The sequence below is a fragment of the Anarhichas minor genome, unplaced genomic scaffold (assembly GCF_050575085.1).
Source record: "Anarhichas minor isolate MPS153535 unplaced genomic scaffold, ASM5057508v1 ptg000024l, whole genome shotgun sequence".
Lineage (NCBI taxonomy): Eukaryota > Metazoa > Chordata > Actinopteri > Perciformes > Anarhichadidae > Anarhichas > Anarhichas minor.
The window spans coordinates 16,005,890-16,024,883 of NW_027466470.1; the positions used below are offsets into that span (position 1 = coordinate 16,005,890).

Genomic DNA, 18,994 nt, shown 5'->3' on the forward strand with positions numbered 1-18,994 from the left:
ATAACAAAATGTATGCATGCACATTAGAATGTAAAGAAGTATATTTGATTGTCTAAAGACTTATTTTGTTTTTATTTATATACTAAAATTGTGTTTCTTTTGTTCGTTGCCTCAGGGCAACATTGTACAGTTACGACATTTATGTTCAGGCAATATCTTGCTATAGGGTGGAGATGATAATTATGATCATAGTTAATGTTTTTAGTTTATTATCTACTGACAATTACAGAAATTGACACAGGAACATATTGTGGGAGCAATCAGGCAGTTAGGGTAGTCATAAGATAAGATAAGATAAGATAAGATAAGATAATCTGTTATTAGTCCCGCAGTGGGGAAATTTACAGTCATAGTCAGCAGCAGGGGCGTCGTTAGGCCTATTTTAGCTAGGCTGAAGCCCCCCTAAAATGTTCTTCAGCCCCCCCAAATAATTTGGCTTTAATAAAAAAAAAAATTTAAATTTTTGTTTCTCACATGGACAAATTATGTATAACTCTAACATGCTACATATGTGTGTGCGTTGTGGTTTGTATGTTTTCTCCCCCTTCAAATTACAATCCAATAGCCTATCATCAAACTTAACGATATAAAGTTGACACTGTCAGGTCCATTCTCCATCCATTGTGTGCGGTCCCTTTAAGAATTAGGATTTGGGAGTGACGCGGATATGAAAGCTAGTTTATCCGTCTTTCCTTTACAAGCAGGACAATTATTTCTCTCTTTATTTGAGAAAAGTTCATATTTGTGTTGTCAAATTTCACAATGACCCTGAAATTTGGTCTCTTGTGTTATCATATACTGAATGCAAGCAAAACTACAGAGCAAAATCACACTATTTCTGATTGAACCAATCTATGAACTGTCTGAAACAATGGATATCCACGGCCCCAAATGGGCCCCAAAAAAAATTTCTTTGAATCGTAGAAACGCCCCTGGTCAGCAGAGTAATGTGTGTGTGTGTGTGTGTGTGTGTGTGTGTGTGTGTGTGTGTGTGTGTGTGTGTGTATGTGTGTGTGTGTGGGTGTGTGTGTGTGTGTAGCTGTGTTTGTTTACATGTGTGTCAGGGGATGAACAGGAAAATGAAGAAGTGGCAGAGGTTTCACGCCTATCCTGGTGGAGAACACCCTGTAAACAAATGATTTCTCTGCATCTCACGAGAGCGTCCTTTCTTCTCTTGCACTGAGTAGTCCTGAGGACTGTAGCCCAGCTATTGTACTAAATGTTGAGGAGGTTCGACAGCAGCTAAAGCGCCTTAAGGTTAACAAGGCAGCAGGCCCTGACGGTGTCCATCCACGCACCCTTAAGGTCTGTGCTGACCAGCTGTGCTCAGTCCTTCACTTTTCCTTGTCTCTGTCTTCATCAAAAATTCTAGTAATGTGGAAAACATCTTGTTTAGTCCCAATCCCAAAGAAAAACAGTGTGAGGCGTCATAGTCTTACTAACCTCAGACCTATAGCCCTGACGTCGCACATAATGAAATGTTTTGAAAGGGTTGTCCTGGGTCACCTGAGTAGACAGGTTTCAGTCTTCCAAGATCCTTTGCAGTTTGCATACAGGAAGGGTGTAGGGGTAGATGATGCACTACTTTTTATGCTCCACAGTATTTACAGTCATCTTGCAACAACTGCCAGCTCTCTTAGGATCATGTTCTTTGACTTTTCCAGTGCTTTTAATACAATCCAACCGGACCTTTTAGCTAAAAAACGTATGACTTTTAAACTGCACAATACAACTGTTGCTTGGGTTTTGGATTACCTTATTTCTCGACCATGGTTTGTCAGGCTTGATAAAAAACGGTCTGACACTATCGTAACTAAAACTGGAGCTCCACAGGGAACAGTTTTATCCCCCTTTTTATTCTCACTTTATACAGCTGACTACAGGCAGAGCCATGTGTCCTGTAACATCCAGAAGTTCTCAGATGACACTGCTCTGGTTGGTCTACTTACCCGAGGCAACAACCTGGCCTAAACTGGAGGTTGAATCTTTTGTCAGCTGGTGTGATGACAATTTTTTAAAACTAAATATTGGAAAGACCAAAGAGTTGGTTATTGATTTCAGAAGGAAGAAGGAGGAGGTCTCCCCAGTGACAATTGCAGGTCAGCAGATAGAAATTGTCCAGTCGTATAAATATCTCGGGGTCTATTGTGGTGGAAAATGTCTAGGTTAATCGGGAGGAGAGAGTTTATGTTCTCAAATCAATAATGAAGTCATCAGAAGATTCAAAGTTGTCTTTTTCCGTTTATTCTCTTGCAAGAGGGAAGAAAGCACAGCAACTACGTATTCAGTAGACTGCGTGAAACCTTCTTCGAAGTACAATATTCAACATCATTTATGCATACAAAGGTTCACGCCTTTACAACTTCAGATAATGCATCAAAAGGGGAGTAAAAGTATTTCAGACAAAGGATGTCTGTTAGTCAAGGTCTCTCTGTGTCTCTGTCTTACCAACAAAGAAACAGTGTCTCCACAGATAACAAGACACCTGGATACAAAACTAATTAAAATCATCTCCTGACTTCCTCACATCGAGTAGTACATTCTTTAAACATTTCACATGATACTATAACATAACCTAACTTATATACGTGGTCAAGATATCTGTATTACGATCTATACTATAACATAATTCTATACTATAACATAATTTCCCATTACACTATCTGGACAGTAAATTAAACTGGAAGAAGAACACTGATGCTGTTTTTAAAAAGGCTCAGTCCAGACTCTTCTTCCTGAGGAAGCTGAGATCCTTTGACATCAGCAGGAAGCTTCTTCATGTTTTCTATCAGGGGATCTTGGCTAGTGTTCTTTTTTATGCTGTGCTCTGCTGGGGGGGGGGGGGGGGGGGGGGGGGGGCGGCATCAATGTGGGTGATAAAAACAGGATCAATAAGATGATCAAAAAGGCTGGCTCAGTGATTGGCCTTACCCCAGACTCACTAGAGGTCACTGATGAAAAGCGAACAAGGGCCAAGTTAAAAAGAATTGTCTTGTTTGAAGGCCATCCACTACACGGTGTCTTCAATGGACTCCGAAGCTCATTTAGTGAGAGGCTCAGGATGCCTCAGTGTTCTACTGAACGACTAAGAAGGTCTTTTGTTCCAGCATCAGTCCAATTTTTTAATGAACACCTTTAGAGGTTTTTATCTTTCTGATGTCGATCATGTTTTATATGGCATTGTCTGGTGTTATTTATCTTTTGTAATGTGTTTCTGTCTGTTGTGTACTGTGTTGTGTACTGTGTTGTGTACTGTGGACTGTGTCGTCTGTATGAGTTTTTGGGTGACAAATGAGTTTCCCCACTGAGGATTAATAAAGTTTTCTAATCCAATCTAATCTAATCATAAAATAAGATAAAATAAGATAAAATAATCTGTTATTAGTCCCGCAGTGGGGGAATTTACAATCATAGTCAGCAGAGTAATGTGTGCGTGTGTGTGTGTGTGTGTGTGTGTGTGTGTGTGTGTGTGTGTGTGTGTGTGCGTGTGTGTGTGTGTGTGTGTGTGTGTAGCTGTGTTTGTTTACATGTGTGTCAGTGGATGAACAGGAAAATGAAGAAGTGGCAGAGGTTCCACGCCTATCCTGGTGGAGAACACCCCACAATGCATTTTACAATGCTTACCCAGAACGTCAGGGTCTTTTCCAGATGTGACACACACACACACGCACATGTTACTCTGCTGACTGACCTCTGACCTCCTAATTGTCTCTCAAACAACCCTAACTGCCTGATCATGTCCGTTACGCTCATAACATGCTCCTGTGTCCATTTCTGTGATTATCAGTAGATAGTAAAGTTAAAACAATGACTATGGTCATAATTATTACACACACTGACACACGCACACACACACACACCACATTTGGATGTTGGTTTATATGTTAATGTAAAAATAATACTTTTTCGAAATGCATATATTGCTTGTTTTCCTTATTCCTCTTATCACATGTACTACAAAACTCCTTGGTGTTTCAGTGCCCTTGTGGCACATTGTTGCCCTGAGGCAACAAACCAAAATCTGGCTGGGGGGTGCGTGGGTTTTTATCCCCTAAAATAAAAGGTCATGCCAAAGAGGGATGATATACAAAAGTCTTATCAGTAAAATAACGAAAAGTAGAATGACTCATCATGCAGAATAGACCATTGCACAGTAACATCGCTGTATATAATATATTATTGGACATTAACAAGTTTACAGCATTATAGCTCTAGGTTGAGCTTCATATACTGTTGCACAGTTTAATTAATAACAATGGATGATATTCTAGTTATTGATCACATGTTTTGAATATAAATGCTAATCTTCAATGCAACTAGTAATTAAAGCTGTCAGATAAATCTAATGTAGTCAAAAGTGCATTTCTCTCTGAAATTAGTGCCTCTGATTTATATTTAAGTACAGAACTTGAAGAAAGGTATGCCTATTTATTTATTTTACACCACTGCTGATTTAATGGTATTGTTTTCGTGAATGCACGGTACATTATGTACTCAACATGTTTTCATTTATGTGCGGCACCAGCGTCATCTAGTGTCTGACCGCAGCACGAGCCTCCACCGGATTGGCTGAGCAGTTGTCAGGACTGTTTACAAGAAACATGGCTTCCAGGTCTGTTGGAGAGCTTCAGGAGATGGAAGGTCAGTAAATATGTAAAGATTAAGCCGTGCCATGATTGAATTAGCTTAGTCACCCGGCATTCATTTTGACAAATGTATCTGTTTTTATACGAGCACACCCGGCGTGTTTTCCCCTTGTTACTAGCCACACCTTCATCACAGGCTTGCTAGCTAACAGGCAAACAACAACCCCCGTTAGCTGACGTTACACAGTTAGCTTACAACTGTCCTGCTCGTCATCTCATTTCCGTTTCCATAGCTGCGTTGTCAAATATAATGGTCTCGCACTCTATTTTATGTTTGACGTAGCTTGTCTGCTCGTACAACATGTATCCACATTTAGCTCGTAAACCTGCATGTTGTGGTCCACTCAGCTAACTAGCTAACATGGTTAGCATTGTTTACCCTGTGTGTTAATGGGATTGAGCTAAACTTAACAGCGAGCTTGCGAGTTATAGCTAAACTGCAGCAACTGCGGTCCCATCCACAGCAATCAAAGCTACCCAATTAATGGCGGAATCCCAGTTTGGCACACGTGTTTTTGCAGTGCAGAAGCCTGGTTTAGTTGAAAGCCATGGGTTGTGACAGTAAGACAGAGGCTGGATGCTCCACATGACATCCCCCCCCCAACCTGACTCCTCAGTGGGCGATGAGGAGCTGGGCCCAGTCTGTGCATCAGCTAAATGTGTCCCCGATACAACAGCACTGCGTCTGTATGTATGGTGAATGTGACGCTTCGCTTCTCTTTGTCTGCTGACTGTAGTGGACCGAAGGGGTGAGTCCGAGGAGTCTGGTGATGATGAGACCAAGAGGAAGAGCATCAATGGCAACATGGACCCCAACCAGCCCGCTACCACAAGTAAAGCATCACATCTCCTCAGCACAGCCACAAAAACAATCAGGACACAAGTCAGGCAGCTGTAGTGACTGCATTACATAACTATGATTCTTCTCTGTTGCTTTAAAAAAAGCCTTTTGTGTCTGTATCATGTTTAGGAATACTCTGACTTCATGCAACTATATAAGTTCACTGATTTATCCTTGCTCTTATTAAAGGTAAAGAAGAGTCTCCTGTTGACATGGACACCATAACTTTGGACCCAGAGGAAGAGGTGAGAGGACTCTAAGCACTAGCTACTGTCCCAAAGTACATCTTATAATGCTTTTCAGTAAAAATGTCCATCTTCAATGACTCCATTTTGTTGGGGGATTATAAGGGACTTCATTTGTCTTTTTGGGAGGTAACATTTTGTGGTAGATTTTATTTGTAGAGCTTTAGAACGGAAGCAAAGTTATTTTTATTACAATAAAAAAAAATTATGATCTTTTCTGACAAATGTTTCACCACTGCAACTATATCTCTGGTGTATGTCAATCCATATGTGGGCTCGACACTCGAATGTAAATGACACAATTACCCCTAACTACTATTACTTTATAGACATTTTGTCGTCCTAAGCTGTCTGTTTTCTTTCTAGGATGTTGATCTTGTTCATTGTCGTATTGGAAAGATTGAAGGATTGGAGGTGCTACAGAAAGCTAAAGTAAGTAACCTCAGTATGAAGTGCCACTGTCACTGAGTGATGATGTAATGGTAGCAGCATAGTGTGCAGAATCTGGAGTTAGCCAGACATGGCTGCAACCATGTTCTTTTTTTCTTTATTAATCATTTCTTAAAATAAAGTAGTAAAATACAGCTAATGATTGTATCTGCACTTACCTGGTTTTTTTTCCCATCTGTCTCTTTTGTACAGACGCTCTCCTTAAGACAGAATCTCATAAAGAAGATAGAAAACCTTGAAAGTCTGCGCTCGCTGCAGGAACTAGATCTCTATGACAATCAGATTCGCAAACTGGAGAACCTGCACAACCTCACAGAGATCGAGTAAGTCTGAAGGAAACAGAAGACTTTGTCTCTATTGTTTCTGCAGATTATAGAGATTCCATCTATTCCATAGAATGTTATTTATATTAAGATATTTATGGAAAATCTCATTTCCACACACTAGTTAATATCTAGAGATTGTTGGAGTCTGGAAAACCACTGTAATATATGTTTCATGTGACTGACTTGGAACAAAGAATTGAATTCTGATGAGCATACCTGTTTGACTGATCCACAGGCAGCTTGACATGTCCTTCAATATGCTGAGGAAGGTGGAGGGTTTGGAGCAAATGACTCGGCTGAAGAAACTTTTTCTACTTCACAACAAAATTAGCAGCATTGCCAACCTGGAACACCTCACGGGCCTGGAAATGCTGGAGCTGGGCTCCAATCGCATCCGGGTATGACACAAAGAGACTCTTGGCCACTGAGAAATGAGAAATCAATGCTACACATTGTCTTTTTCAAATTATGCATCAAAGGAAGTTGGTGAATTGTCTATGAAATCATTTTGTCGTGTTTATTTGTGTCTCTTTCTATTTTGTCATGTTCACAGGTCATAGAGAACCTGGATACTCTTTCATCTTTGCAAAGTTTGTTTCTTGGCACCAACAAAATAACTACGCTTCAGAATCTGGAGGGTTTACACAACCTGACGGTTTTAAGCATTCAGGTATTCACAAACTCTCTTCAACGCTCGTGTGAGTGGTTACAAGAATACAATTGGAAATGTGTAAATGCAAACACTGGTGAGTCGTTTCGTGTACTTTCATTTGCAGAGTAACCGGATCACAAAAATTGAGGGTCTACAGAATCTGGTCAGCCTGAGAGAGCTCTATCTGAGCCACAATGGCATTGAGGTCATCGAGGGCCTGGAAAACAACGTGAGTTAAAGAAATTCCACAGCTTATTTCTGAAAGGACTGAGTGCCAAGCTGCCCATCGTGTAGTTTGCCGACTGTGCAAACATGTACCGTACATTCAAACACTGTTTGTTTTCCCTCACAGAAAAAGCTTACAACCCTGGACATCGCAGCCAATCGAGTAAAGAAAATCGAAAACATCAGCCATCTGACAGACCTGCAGGAGTTCTGGGTACGGATAGTTTGTGAAGTTAAACTAGAATGTAATCGTGATGGTCTTTTATTATGCCACCTTATTATGGAACCCCTACACGTTTTCACAGCAGACATGTTGACTTGACATAGCAGGAAATATAATCAAATAAATAAAGACTAATAAAATAACCATGTTGCATTAAGAGTCTTAGTGAGTCAGGCCAAAGAGCCAGCATGCAGTAGCAGAGTCCTGGAGCTCAACTGTCATTTACTTTATCATATATCTGTGCTTGTCCTGCTTTGTAAAATGCAACTGATTCATTCATGTTTAAGTGGTTAGTACAAAGTTTTAAATAACATACTTTTAAAAATAGATCCAAGGAATAAATCAAATTTGAAATTGCTAGATAAATCAATTGATATATTTATTAAATTGCACTTTAAAAGAATGGAGTAGCACATGGTTAGTTGAAGAACTTGTCTATTTGACAGTACAGGGTTTCAAAGGGAAGTATGAAAGCTGTGTTCACAAATTGATTTAATTATTCAAATCTTGAAAGGGAAATTATTTTCATTCATCAGCTTCCTATTGACGGTCCTGTTTACCGACTCTTAACGCTGTTTGTACAGCACTCTGGGCCGTCGTCTGGCAAAAGCAATCTGCCTTTTTGAATGCTGCTTACATGAGCATGCATCATCAGCAACATCTGGCTACAGACATTGAAAGCTTTTACTACTTCCCATAATGCATCAGTAAGGCTTTGCCACAAGAGCCCAGGGGCACCGACAAACCCAGGTATACTTTGAAACCAAATACCTCCGAACTGTATGTTCCAAGAGTGCTTAAAGTTTGTGTTTGAGCTCACTCTGTCCTCTTATTGACTATGCTGTCCTTGGATTCCCCCCCCCCCAGATGAACGATAATCAGATAGATAACTGGTCAGATCTCGACGAGTTGAAGAATGCCAAGACTCTGGAGACGGTCTACCTTGAAAGAAACCCTTTACAGAAGGATCCGCAGTACCGGCGAAAGATCATGCTGGCGCTGCCCAGTGTACGCCAGATCGACGCTACCTTCATCCGCTTCTAAACCGCAGTGGAAAAATCCACCTGCCAGCTCCGCAGTGTTCTCCCTCACCACCCTGCGTGCCCTACCTCCAAAACAAACTTCATTTTGAAACACACTGGCCTCACTGATTCATATAGTCACTCCGTACACAAACGCACATTCCGACATTCGCGCTCACCCACGGCTCACTCAACATACATGTATGCATGTATGCACTCATTCACACCTTGATCTATGCTGTTGGGTGGAAGCTTATTTATTTCTTAAGCAGGGTATAAACTGTGAGAAGGATTTCAAAATGTACACCATGTCCATTTCCTCTTTTTTTTTCTTTTTTTTCCACTGCACTTATTTTTCTTCTATTGTTTTGCATGTGAGATGAAGTATGGAGACATATTTCCTCAATATGAGTCTTGTTTATTATATTGTTGAGGCTGCACTGCTATCATATGAGAGGAAAGAGTGGCATTCTTACTATTTGAGGGATCTTTTTTTGAGAGTTTATTCTTTTTGGTTGGACAGGATGAGACTGTTCTCACAAGGTACACAGTGAGCAGACGAACAATTAAACACACATTAAAGGGGAAGTCCCTAAGAAAAAAAATGTAACATATTGTAATCTTTAGAATGAAGGAATTGCCAAACTTTACTCCCACAGAAACATCCAAAATGATTAATCATTTTTAATAAACTGAAGAAGGGCAAATCGTGATCTCTATGCCTTGTCCACATATTTTACAGCCCGTTCTCTGATTAATAAGCGTGACCTCTGCGTTAAAACACCGCTCATGAGAAAGATCATTTAATGTGTCCATAAAGATGGTTCAGTTTTTTACCTTGAATACATCAGCTTGTTTTTTTGACTTTGGGGAAATTGTTCATATCTGTTCTGATATCAGTAAAATGTAGATTGTTATTTTAAGTGAATTTACTTGGCAGGACTGGTCTCATATGTGTTGATAACTGATGTAAGATAAATTACGTCTTGCTGTTCATTTTTTTGTGGTTTAAAGTTTTCAGATATTTAAAGTACATATTATATTCTTATTTGGCCTTCAGTACAGCTTAAGAGTAGATAGTCGTGTATATTTATGTTGCCATGGGATTCCTTGGATCAGGCACTGAGGTGAACACCTTGAACCAGAACGGAGGGACTTATCCTTATGGTCCCGTGTATATATTGCACGAGTGCACTTGATTTACTCCATGGTTACAATGAACAGGTGATGCATCTTTGATATGAGAATAATTCCCCACCTCGGGACTAAAAGGTCACATTTGGACACATCAGATTACGACGCATTGCTGGGTTTACACGGCAAACTAAGTGCTGTCTGTGCAGCATAAGATACTGACCATTATCATCCGATTCCTTTCATCCGGGTCTAAAGTGCATCTTCAAACTGTTCAATTGGGCTGAGTTAATATTGTATCTCCCTTTGTAGGCAGGAACATAACAGCGTAGTATGCTGGTTTGTATTGTAGGTGTCTTTACAATGTGCTCTCTTTCAAAGGATTTGAAGTTATGATCATAAATTAAATTGTTTAAGGTTATTAAAGTTGACCATAACCCAACTGTAGATCTATGAGCCCATTATACATTATTGATGTGAATGTAATGTTATTTTATATTTAGCTTCAAATAGAATTACCATTGGCCAGTGGGATTGGAAGTGTCACTTAGTGTTTTGAATATAATTTGGACATCTCATGATTTAGAAAGTCAGTTCCATCATCACCTTCCCTTTGTAAAGTGAAATTCATTTTTTCTTGTAAATGGCAGGCAGCACAGCAGCTTTATTTGAGAACAGTGATTAAGACAACTTGACCTTGATTGGTTACTGAATGAGCAATTATTCTAATTGCTAGTAGCTGATTGTTGTTAGAACTGAGTCTTCAGTTTCTGGACTTGGTTCATGCTGTTTTCAAACTGAATGTATTATGCAAATAATAAAATTACACGACTTAAAGAGAAAGTCTATGTAGTTTTAATTTTCGAGGTATAATATTTGTCATGACTGATACAGTCCTATTTTAATACTAATTAGTCAACTTGTCTTGATTTCAGTATCCTTTAAGACATAGCCTTTTATGTTAACATTATTTATAAAGAAGGGGTATAACAATAGTGATTCAAAAACATACTAGAAAACCCAGTGCAATTAAGTGTATTTATAAAAGGTCACTTTAACGTTCAATTTCGTTATAATTATTAAGTCTTCGTCCTTTTTTTTTCCTTTGCGTCCTTAAGGTGCCAGTCCATGTAAATTTATGAATGTGAAATATACTTACAATGATCAGCAACTGAACTATAGGAATTCACTACATCCCACTAATCACAAGAACCAACATCACCTAAGAGCAAAAAAAATTAAGAAATAACACTTTTTTTAAGAGATTACAAAAACTGAAAGGAACCATCAGGGTAATACATAAAAATCTATGAATTACCCTGATTTTGTATTTTAAATAATTAAGACAGTAAAATGCAATTTATGTTTACCGGACTACATAACCCACAATGCGGAAGAATCTTTTGGTGACGTATGGGGCTCGCGCCGCGCCAGGCAGGCATCAAGGACGGCGTAGCGCATGCGCGACATTTATGTTGTTGTTTGTGGCGGTAAGATGGCGGCGCTCGGAGACACCTCAGCTCCGGAGGTGAATGGGTTAATACAACAATTCACAGCAATAACAGGTAAAAATAACATTTTATTGAACGTTTGATTTATTAAGTAGGTTTTGGTTATCCAACTGGAATAGCTCCATTGTCCAACAGACCAGGAAATGAGTGCGTGGTTTGAAAAACGGACGTTAAGTCTTCCCCTGGCCCCTACGCTGTCAATGCTTTGCAGAGGGGGGAAAAGCACAGCCAGTTATCTGCTAAACTCAAGTGAAATGCTCCGAAAAGGACCGTAAAACCATCCGCTTTGAATATGATCTGTCACAACCACTTAAAAAATCCTATTTTCTTTGTGGTGCTCGTAACAGACACTATCTTGCTCGTCTCGAGCTGATTTTCTGCTCCTTTTTCCATTGCATGTTGTTTGATAATGTGGAATGGACGTCGGCTGTGCAACATTTCCCTTCTTCATCATCAGCCAGGCTTTACGTTGTGTTACTCTTCCCTCTGACTGTGACGCTAACCACGCTCGCACGAGCTCACTGTCAGTCTCCGACCACTGCTTCAGAGGTTGTCAGTAGTTTATGTATGCTTTTGACGCGATCGACTGTGTTTTATTTCTAAGTTATTTAAAAGAGAGGATACTCAGTTCGGGGGCTGCTGCTGCTGCTCAGACCTGGAAAGTAAAACGGACATGCGCAGTGGACACGGAAAGATCAGCGTAGCCAAACGGCGCTGTTCACTTAATAAAAGACTAAAGTTAACGCTCGGATCAAGTGGTTTCTCACATGCAGAGTATTTCCATAGTTTTATTCATTATGTTAATTCGTGATCTTAAGTGGTTTAATCACAATTGTGGTGTTTTAGCAGCTTGTTCGTAGCCTACTAATACCGTAGCCCATGCTTAAGCTACATCATTGCCTACTATTTCCCAAAGCATACCAAAGGCTTTGTTAACACCGGATGCATTTCTTTTCCGACGTTAACTTTCAGGCAGTCGTTTCGCTTTCATTCATATCAGTACAGTGTTGCCGTCAATGTGCAAAGACCTGCTGGTTATCCATCACAGTGAACAGCATCACTGGCTTTTTAGGAAGTTACACTGTTGTTGCATTTCACAGGACCCCATTGTTGGAAAGCTTAATTTGCCATTGACACTAAAGGAGGACGTAGTTTTGACAAAAAAACACAATCCTAAACAACAGGAAGTTGTCATTGACAAGGTGTTTGACAGGCCTGTTTCAAATGTGTGCACAAAAGAGTCGAATGAATGAAAACTTGTGGACCTCAGAAAGGCAAGCAATCAAACGAAAACTGTTTAGCAGTATGAATATGTGATGTGTATTAAACAGGTACAAATATAAAGTATACGTTAGTATGATACTTTGATTGGATTAGTTCGATATGCCGATGTTTTTTATGTGGTATGCCGATGTTTTACTGTCTGGCTCATTTAGATCTTGCTATATACACATTGCTTTTCTAATGTTTACAGATTTAAAGATGCATCATCGCTATAGATGTGTGCAGATAAGTAACAAGATATTGCAGCACAGCACGTGTATATGTGTGTACTGCCTTTGTGCTCATTTAGAAACAGTGTCACCCTGTGAGCACTGACTGAGTTCATCATGCAAACTGTAACCTATGTCCGACACCGTTTAAGGGGCCACGGAGAGCGTAGGACAACACATGTTGGAAGCATGCAGCAACAACCTGGAGATGGCAGTGACCATGTTCCTGGACGGAGGCGGGATTGCAGAGGAGCCCAGCACCAGCTCCAGTTCAGCAGCTTCAAGCAGCAGAGCTCCCCCCTCAGAGTAGGCTGATATTTATCCTCACAAACATCTTTCTGATACAAGTGAAACAAAGTGGTTTTTTTCACTGCATTTGACTTTCTTAAAGATACAATATCTCTGTGTTTTTTTTTTGGATAGTGCTCCATATTTTTCTCTTAGTTTAGAGTTTTTTGTGGTTGTTAACGGTGGGCTGGGAGGAGAATTTGGGGTTCAGAGCACCGCTGTGATTTGGGTTGCTAATAAAATAAGAGAGTGCTTCTTTATAACTTGTTTGATACCTGATGTTTTGCTTCTTAAAATAATACTGTATATATTGCTTTATGTCTCAGTGAAGTACGAGCACCCATTCCCCAGAAGCAGGACATATTGGTGGAACCGGAACCATTGTTTGGAGGTATTGTACTTTTCTTATTCGACCTCATGCAAACAGATGTTAAGCTCAATTGTTGTTTACGACTGTGCTGTTTCAGTCAAACTGACTTTTGATGTGTCTGTTAAACGCGCAGTGCCAAAGCGAAGAAGACCTGCTCGATCTATATTTGATGGTTTCCGAGACTTCCAAACAGAAACAAGTGAGTAAATTCAGTCTTTCCGAGCTTAAAGGACGCGGTCGGAAGTGAACGTGGTGTAGTTTAATACTGTGTAGTAACAACCAATAAGTCTGTCACTTTTCTCTCTCTCTCTCTCAACCTTTTTCACTGTGTCTGAACTTCCTGTAATGACTGTGAATGTTTCTCTTTTCCTAGTTCGCCAGGAACAGGAGCTGCGTAACGGTGGAACAGTGGATAAGAAACTGAGCACCCTGGCAGACCTTTTCCGTCCTCCCATTGAGCTCATGCACAAAGGCAGCTTTGAGACGGTGAGGAGTCGATCACCCGACACTTTAAACCACACGTCTTTATTCGGTTTGTGCGAACTTTTCAGTGAAATTTCAGATGGTCGACTGTGTAGATCAACGGTGGGAAACCGGGTCTGCCTTGTGTGGAAATCATTTTTGATGCGTGCATTTTCCCTCTCCGGTTGAATGTGCACTCGCAGTATCTGTGAAATTAGCTGGTGTAATGTGATCATAGGATCTCATACCACTAATGTAGAGATGGTAATGATTGTTCCCCATAAAGAAACACACGTGTACTTTATCATTTGTCCTCCATCAAGCTGTAGCTTAACCTTCTGGTCTTCGTCCAGACTCGCCGATTTAACAATTACCTCGCTCACTAATTGTCACAATCCAGCTTGATTTCCTGTGTTGTTTGTGGTTCCAGGCCAAAGACTGTGGACAACTGGAGAACAAGTGGCTTATGATCAACATTCAAAATGTTCAGGACTTTGCCTGCCAGTGCCTGAACAGAGATGTTTGGAGTAACGATGCAGTGAAGACCATCATCAGAGAACACTTTATATTCTGGCAGGTATGTAGTTTCAGAGCTCTGGGGTGCTTTCATGTTGCTGCAAAAACGTCGTGTCGAGGTCTTTGCGAGGGCCCGGCTGCTAAACTCATTCGATGGGAAGGTGAAGTTGAAAGTCCATTAATGATATGAGAAAGGAATTTAGTCAGCGATGCAGAAATGGAGACCATCGTCAGTACAGAAGTGGAACGTAAAGTAGTGCATTAACGGTGCAAACGTTTTTCTCAAGTACACGATAATGTTGTCGTACCCACTTCTTCTTCTTCTACAAAAAGCCTTGCAATCAGCACACAAAATCCTTTTTAATAATAATCCAAATATTCACATATATGTAACTCAATTCAAGTATAACTGGTGAGAGGTTCATGTCTGTCTTGTTGTACATTTCCTTTCATTGCAGGTTTATCATGATAGTGAGGAGGGACAAAGATACATCCAGTTCTATAAGCTGAACAAGTTCCCCTATATTTCCATCCTCGATCCCCGAACAGGTGAGTTAGTCTCAGCATTATCCACAGCGCTGATCTTCAATTACACCAAATATAAAGACCTTTATTGAAAATATTCAGGTCCAGGATATAAATCCTCAACACCAGACTCTCCAACTAAAACCAACGAACAAATACAACAAAATAATACCAGAATATACTTGTTTAAAATAACAATAGTTTCACAAATAAAAAACAAAGTCAGCTTTTTTTTATTTGTACAAAATAATCTTTGTTGACCAGAATTGTAATCTATTTTAAAAGAGTTAACTGAAGGAGCTGGAACTAAATTATACCTGTTATTCCAAAAGTAGATGTGATATTATATATATTCTGTGCACGAGCTTATAACCATCAATCATGTCATCTCTACGTCTCCTAGACGAGGGTAGGTAAATGTAATTGCATGACATCTGTTTAAGTTCAATTAGCTTTTAACATCTTTATGTATATTTTCATTGATAAGGACACTGGACCCATCTTGCAAATTGAAGAGGAGATATTACAAAGGATTTTTATTTACTATATATTGCAGACAACGCACAGCATTAGAATAACTAATAGCATCATTATACAACATCCTTGAACAATGGTGCGTGACTGAGCAGGAGATCCTTGTGTGATCAGGTGATGGGATCAATCCAGGCCAACAATAGGTTTTTCACTAAATAAATAATGAACATAAATGAACTGCATTATCTGTAGAACTACATAAACAGTACAATACGGTACGGTTAGCGGATCTCTCGCCGTTTACATCTGCAAAGTAGTTCTACGTCAGTGCAGCCACGCACATCTGCTTTTGCAGCTACTCTGTAATTGATGTTGTTATTGACCCGTGCTGTTCGAAACATGTTCTCTTCAGGTCAAAAAATGGTGGAGTGGAATCAGCTGGACGTGGCGTCATTCCTGGAGCAGACGACCGGCTTCCTGGCAGAGCACGGGCAGCTAGATGGGCCGTCCTGTCACGCACCTCCTGCCAAACGAGCTCGCTCTGTGGGTCTCTCTTCTCGTGTGTCGCCTCTGATTCTCTTTATTTTTTCTGCTCTAATAAGAGCGCTCTGTCTCTCTCTCTGTCTCGCTCTCTCTCTCTCTTTCACTCTGTTGAAATGTCACAACTCTGAATTGTTTAGTAACTGTAGAGTTATTATCTGGGCTTTCGGTTATTACATAATAGTAGTATATGATGGCGCTTCGTTGTTGTCTCTTCCTTGTCCAAAAGGCTGCATTACATGTAGAAGATGAGATTTTTGTGAATTGTACTATCTAGTGAATGCGTCAATCTGCGTGGTCATCAGTCTCTTATTAAGTTAGTTATACCACATTTTTGTGTTATTCTACTCGGCTCTTTGATTTGTTTTCTACAGCTGCACACTCTGTTTTCTGCTCTAGGAGAGTCTGATCGATGCCAGTGAAGACAGTCAGCTGGAGGCAGCGATCCGAGCCTCCCTACAGGAGACCCACTACGAGTCCTCAAATGCCCCCGAGCCCCCCGATTCCCCCCGATCCGACGACGAATCCGACGCAGAGCCTTTCTCCGACAGCGAGGGTCCCATCTCTGTTGACGGCTCAGACAGCGAAGTGCCAGTACCCCACGAAGAGAAAAGTTTTACCAGCAAACACACACCGCTCACTCCGGCCAATGCGGCTCAGCAGCGTCTACATCCCGATAGTTCCACTTCTTCCCATAGAAAGTCTCCGTACAAAGAAAACAACCACAGTCACAAGAAGGAGGAGAGCAAAAAGAACCACCTGGAGCCCTCGGCTGCCGGTCCTCGTCATCCTCAGCTTGACGCAGATTCTGGATGCAACCACTGTCCCCCAGCAGCGGAAAGCGCCGGACCTTCCAAGACCAGCACCACCAAAACCTGTGACGGGGACTGTCCTGACGACAATGGTATATCGACGCGTCATTCTAAAACAGTTGTGATGACGGTGAAGGGATACGGGAGTTTGAAAGATATTTACCACCATGTTTGTTTGTTTTTTCAACATAGGTCCCAAAGCCAGGTTGATGCTCCGTTACCCAGACGGACAGAGAGAACAAATTTCCTTGTCTTCTAAAGCAAAACTTTTGGTGAGAACACAACACAATAACTCCATTTATAAAAAAGGGTAACGTTTTTGGAAATACACTTCTATTCAATATAACTAGTACAGTAAGTACCGGAGCTAAGAGGAGATGCGCTTAGCTTAGCATAAAGACTGGAAGCAAACGGCTAATCTGGTTCTGTCCAAAGGTTTAACAATGTTACTTTGGTCAAAGCTAGGTTAGCTCTTTCCAGTTGTTATGCTAAGCTAACCGGCTGTTGGCTCCAGCTTCACAAATACTGTATGGACGTGAGAGTAGTATCTGCCTCCTGTCCTCTAACTCGAGGCAACATAGCCAATAAGCGTATGTCACAAAATCCCAAACTATTTACTTTAAATAACATAATTAGACATTTTTTACAGTACTGATTGTAACTTTAAATGTCTCACTTCTGTGTATTACTCTGTCTCTCTCTCTCGTCAAGGCCCTGGTAAGACACGCCCAGTCCAAAGGTTACCCTAATGAACGCTTCGAACTCGTCACCAACTTTCCCAGAAGGAAGCTGGCCCACTTGGACTATGACATCACGCTGCAGGAGGCGGGGCTTTGTCCACAGGAGACTGTATTTGTTCAGGAGAGGAACTAGCCTTGTCAGACTCACTCACTTTCGCTTGACTGTATCTCTCTGTGATAGACCTCACCCTCTCACCAATGATCTGGGACGATGTCACTGGCCTTGATCCCGATACCTTTCTGTTGTCCTGGAATTAGGCCCCGATTTTGCCAAGACAGCTCTCAGTGGATGGACTACTTTCCCCGCCACTCCACTAATCTGAATACTGATGTCTCTACTGACAGCCTAATACCTTTGTACTGCTCTACAATTGGCCAGTAAGGTGTACGGATGCCGGCACTCTTTCATTTTTTTAAAAATTGCGATTTATTCTTTTCTGATGCAGGCTTCATTTTTGTTCTGAACTCGGAGGCACATCAGGAAAGAATACATATATATATATATATATATATATAGCTCTTATTCAAATAAAAACAACAACAATAACAATAATAATGGATCACTGATTGATGATGAGGCACCAGGGACTTGTACAAAAATACTTTTACCTCCCAGAAAGGATTGTTTAATGTCAGAGTTTATTTTTTTGCTCTTCTTGTAATTTTCTGTACCTGGGGACAGGTAAAGGGAGGCTCATTCTTGTTTATTTGACCCAAATTTGGTCTCTCACACAGTCCTCGTTTCAACAATTGTAATTATTTGGAAGGCAGGGGCACTAAGAGAAAAAGTCCAGAAATTGCAGGTCGGACATCTGTTACGCACTTGTGTAAATCTGAGAGCATTTGGGTGGATCTGCACATTTTTACTCAAGTTTCTATTGGTTAATTAGAGACTAGTAGATTGTTTTTTGGATTTCAACTTTTGATACAGAAGGGAATGAATGAAGGGTGGTACATCTCATCAGTCGGACCTACACTGTACAGAGATGGCTTAGAGAGACTGATATTTAGCTGTAGTCACTGTTTCCTTTTCTTTTTTTATATGCTGCCAAGAAAATATGCTGATGTTGAAATATAACCACCAAAAACCAAGGGAGGTTCTGCTTGGTCTTTTGTCCCAACTTCAATGAGCTTCACAGGCCGAATGTGATGAGACAAATGTCATAGCATACAATGCAAACCAAAGGGGAAAGCAGCTACTCCTGAGACTCAACTGAAACAACAAATGTGTATCGCTCTGTATTCTGTTATGAGGAATTATTTCAGTGTCCCTGCTTATTTTATTTAATCAAATTATGTTAGTAATGCACTTTAGCAACTTCATATAATTTGTTCTTAGTTAAGAGCCAGGGCTTCTTGTCAGATAGCCTAATTTGTTGGCATTTAGGCCTAAAATTGACGATGTTTAGTAAATGTAACAGTTTGGTGGGAGATGAGAGAAGCATCTTAGAGTTCAAACCAATGCCTCAACAAACCCATTGGCACATTTTAGACAGGAT

General features: G+C 40.5%; 2 protein-coding genes across 2 annotated transcripts; both read left to right on the forward strand.

The window, feature by feature from the left end:
* The first annotated feature begins 4,553 nt into the window (after positions 1 to 4,553).
* ppp1r7 (protein phosphatase 1, regulatory (inhibitor) subunit 7) lies at positions 4,554 to 10,607 on the forward strand. The gene is made up of 10 exons (XM_076097838.1): positions 4,554 to 4,641; positions 5,384 to 5,479; positions 5,677 to 5,732; positions 6,099 to 6,164; positions 6,375 to 6,505; positions 6,744 to 6,906; positions 7,062 to 7,178; positions 7,285 to 7,389; positions 7,513 to 7,599; positions 8,476 to 10,607. Exons 1-10 carry the CDS (start codon positions 4,602 to 4,604, stop codon positions 8,650 to 8,652), a joined length of 1,038 nt encoding a protein of 345 aa, XP_075953953.1. The 5' UTR covers positions 4,554 to 4,601; the 3' UTR covers positions 8,653 to 10,607.
* Positions 10,608 to 11,223: 616 nt separating this feature from the next.
* ubxn7 (UBX domain protein 7) lies at positions 11,224 to 18,587 on the forward strand. Its single transcript, XM_076097676.1, has 11 exons — positions 11,224 to 11,329; positions 12,921 to 13,074; positions 13,383 to 13,447; positions 13,560 to 13,625; positions 13,800 to 13,912; positions 14,319 to 14,465; positions 14,863 to 14,953; positions 15,816 to 15,946; positions 16,343 to 16,847; positions 16,948 to 17,027; positions 17,467 to 18,587. Exons 1-11 carry the CDS (start codon positions 11,224 to 11,226, stop codon positions 17,626 to 17,628), a joined length of 1,620 nt encoding a protein of 539 aa, XP_075953791.1. The 3' UTR covers positions 17,629 to 18,587.
* The last annotated feature ends 407 nt before the right edge of the window (positions 18,588 to 18,994 follow it).

Coding starts and splice junctions, on each gene's coding strand:
- ppp1r7 (XM_076097838.1), top strand. CDS start 4,602: ATGGCTTCCAGGTCTGTTGGAGAGCTTCAGGAGATGGAAG. Junction 6,506..6,743: donor CACAACCTCACAGAGATCGA/GTAAGTCTGAAG, acceptor ACTGATCCACAG/GCAGCTTGACATGTCCTTCA. Junction 7,600..8,475: donor CAGACCTGCAGGAGTTCTGG/GTACGGATAGTT, acceptor CCCCCCCCCCAG/ATGAACGATAATCAGATAGA.
- ubxn7 (XM_076097676.1), top strand. CDS start 11,224: ATGCGCGACATTTATGTTGTTGTTTGTGGCGGTAAGATGGCGGCGCTC. Junction 11,330..12,920: donor ACAATTCACAGCAATAACAG/GTAAAAATAACA, acceptor ACACCGTTTAAG/GGGCCACGGAGAGCGTAGGA. Junction 13,626..13,799: donor AGACTTCCAAACAGAAACAA/GTGAGTAAATTC, acceptor CTCTTTTCCTAG/TTCGCCAGGAACAGGAGCTG.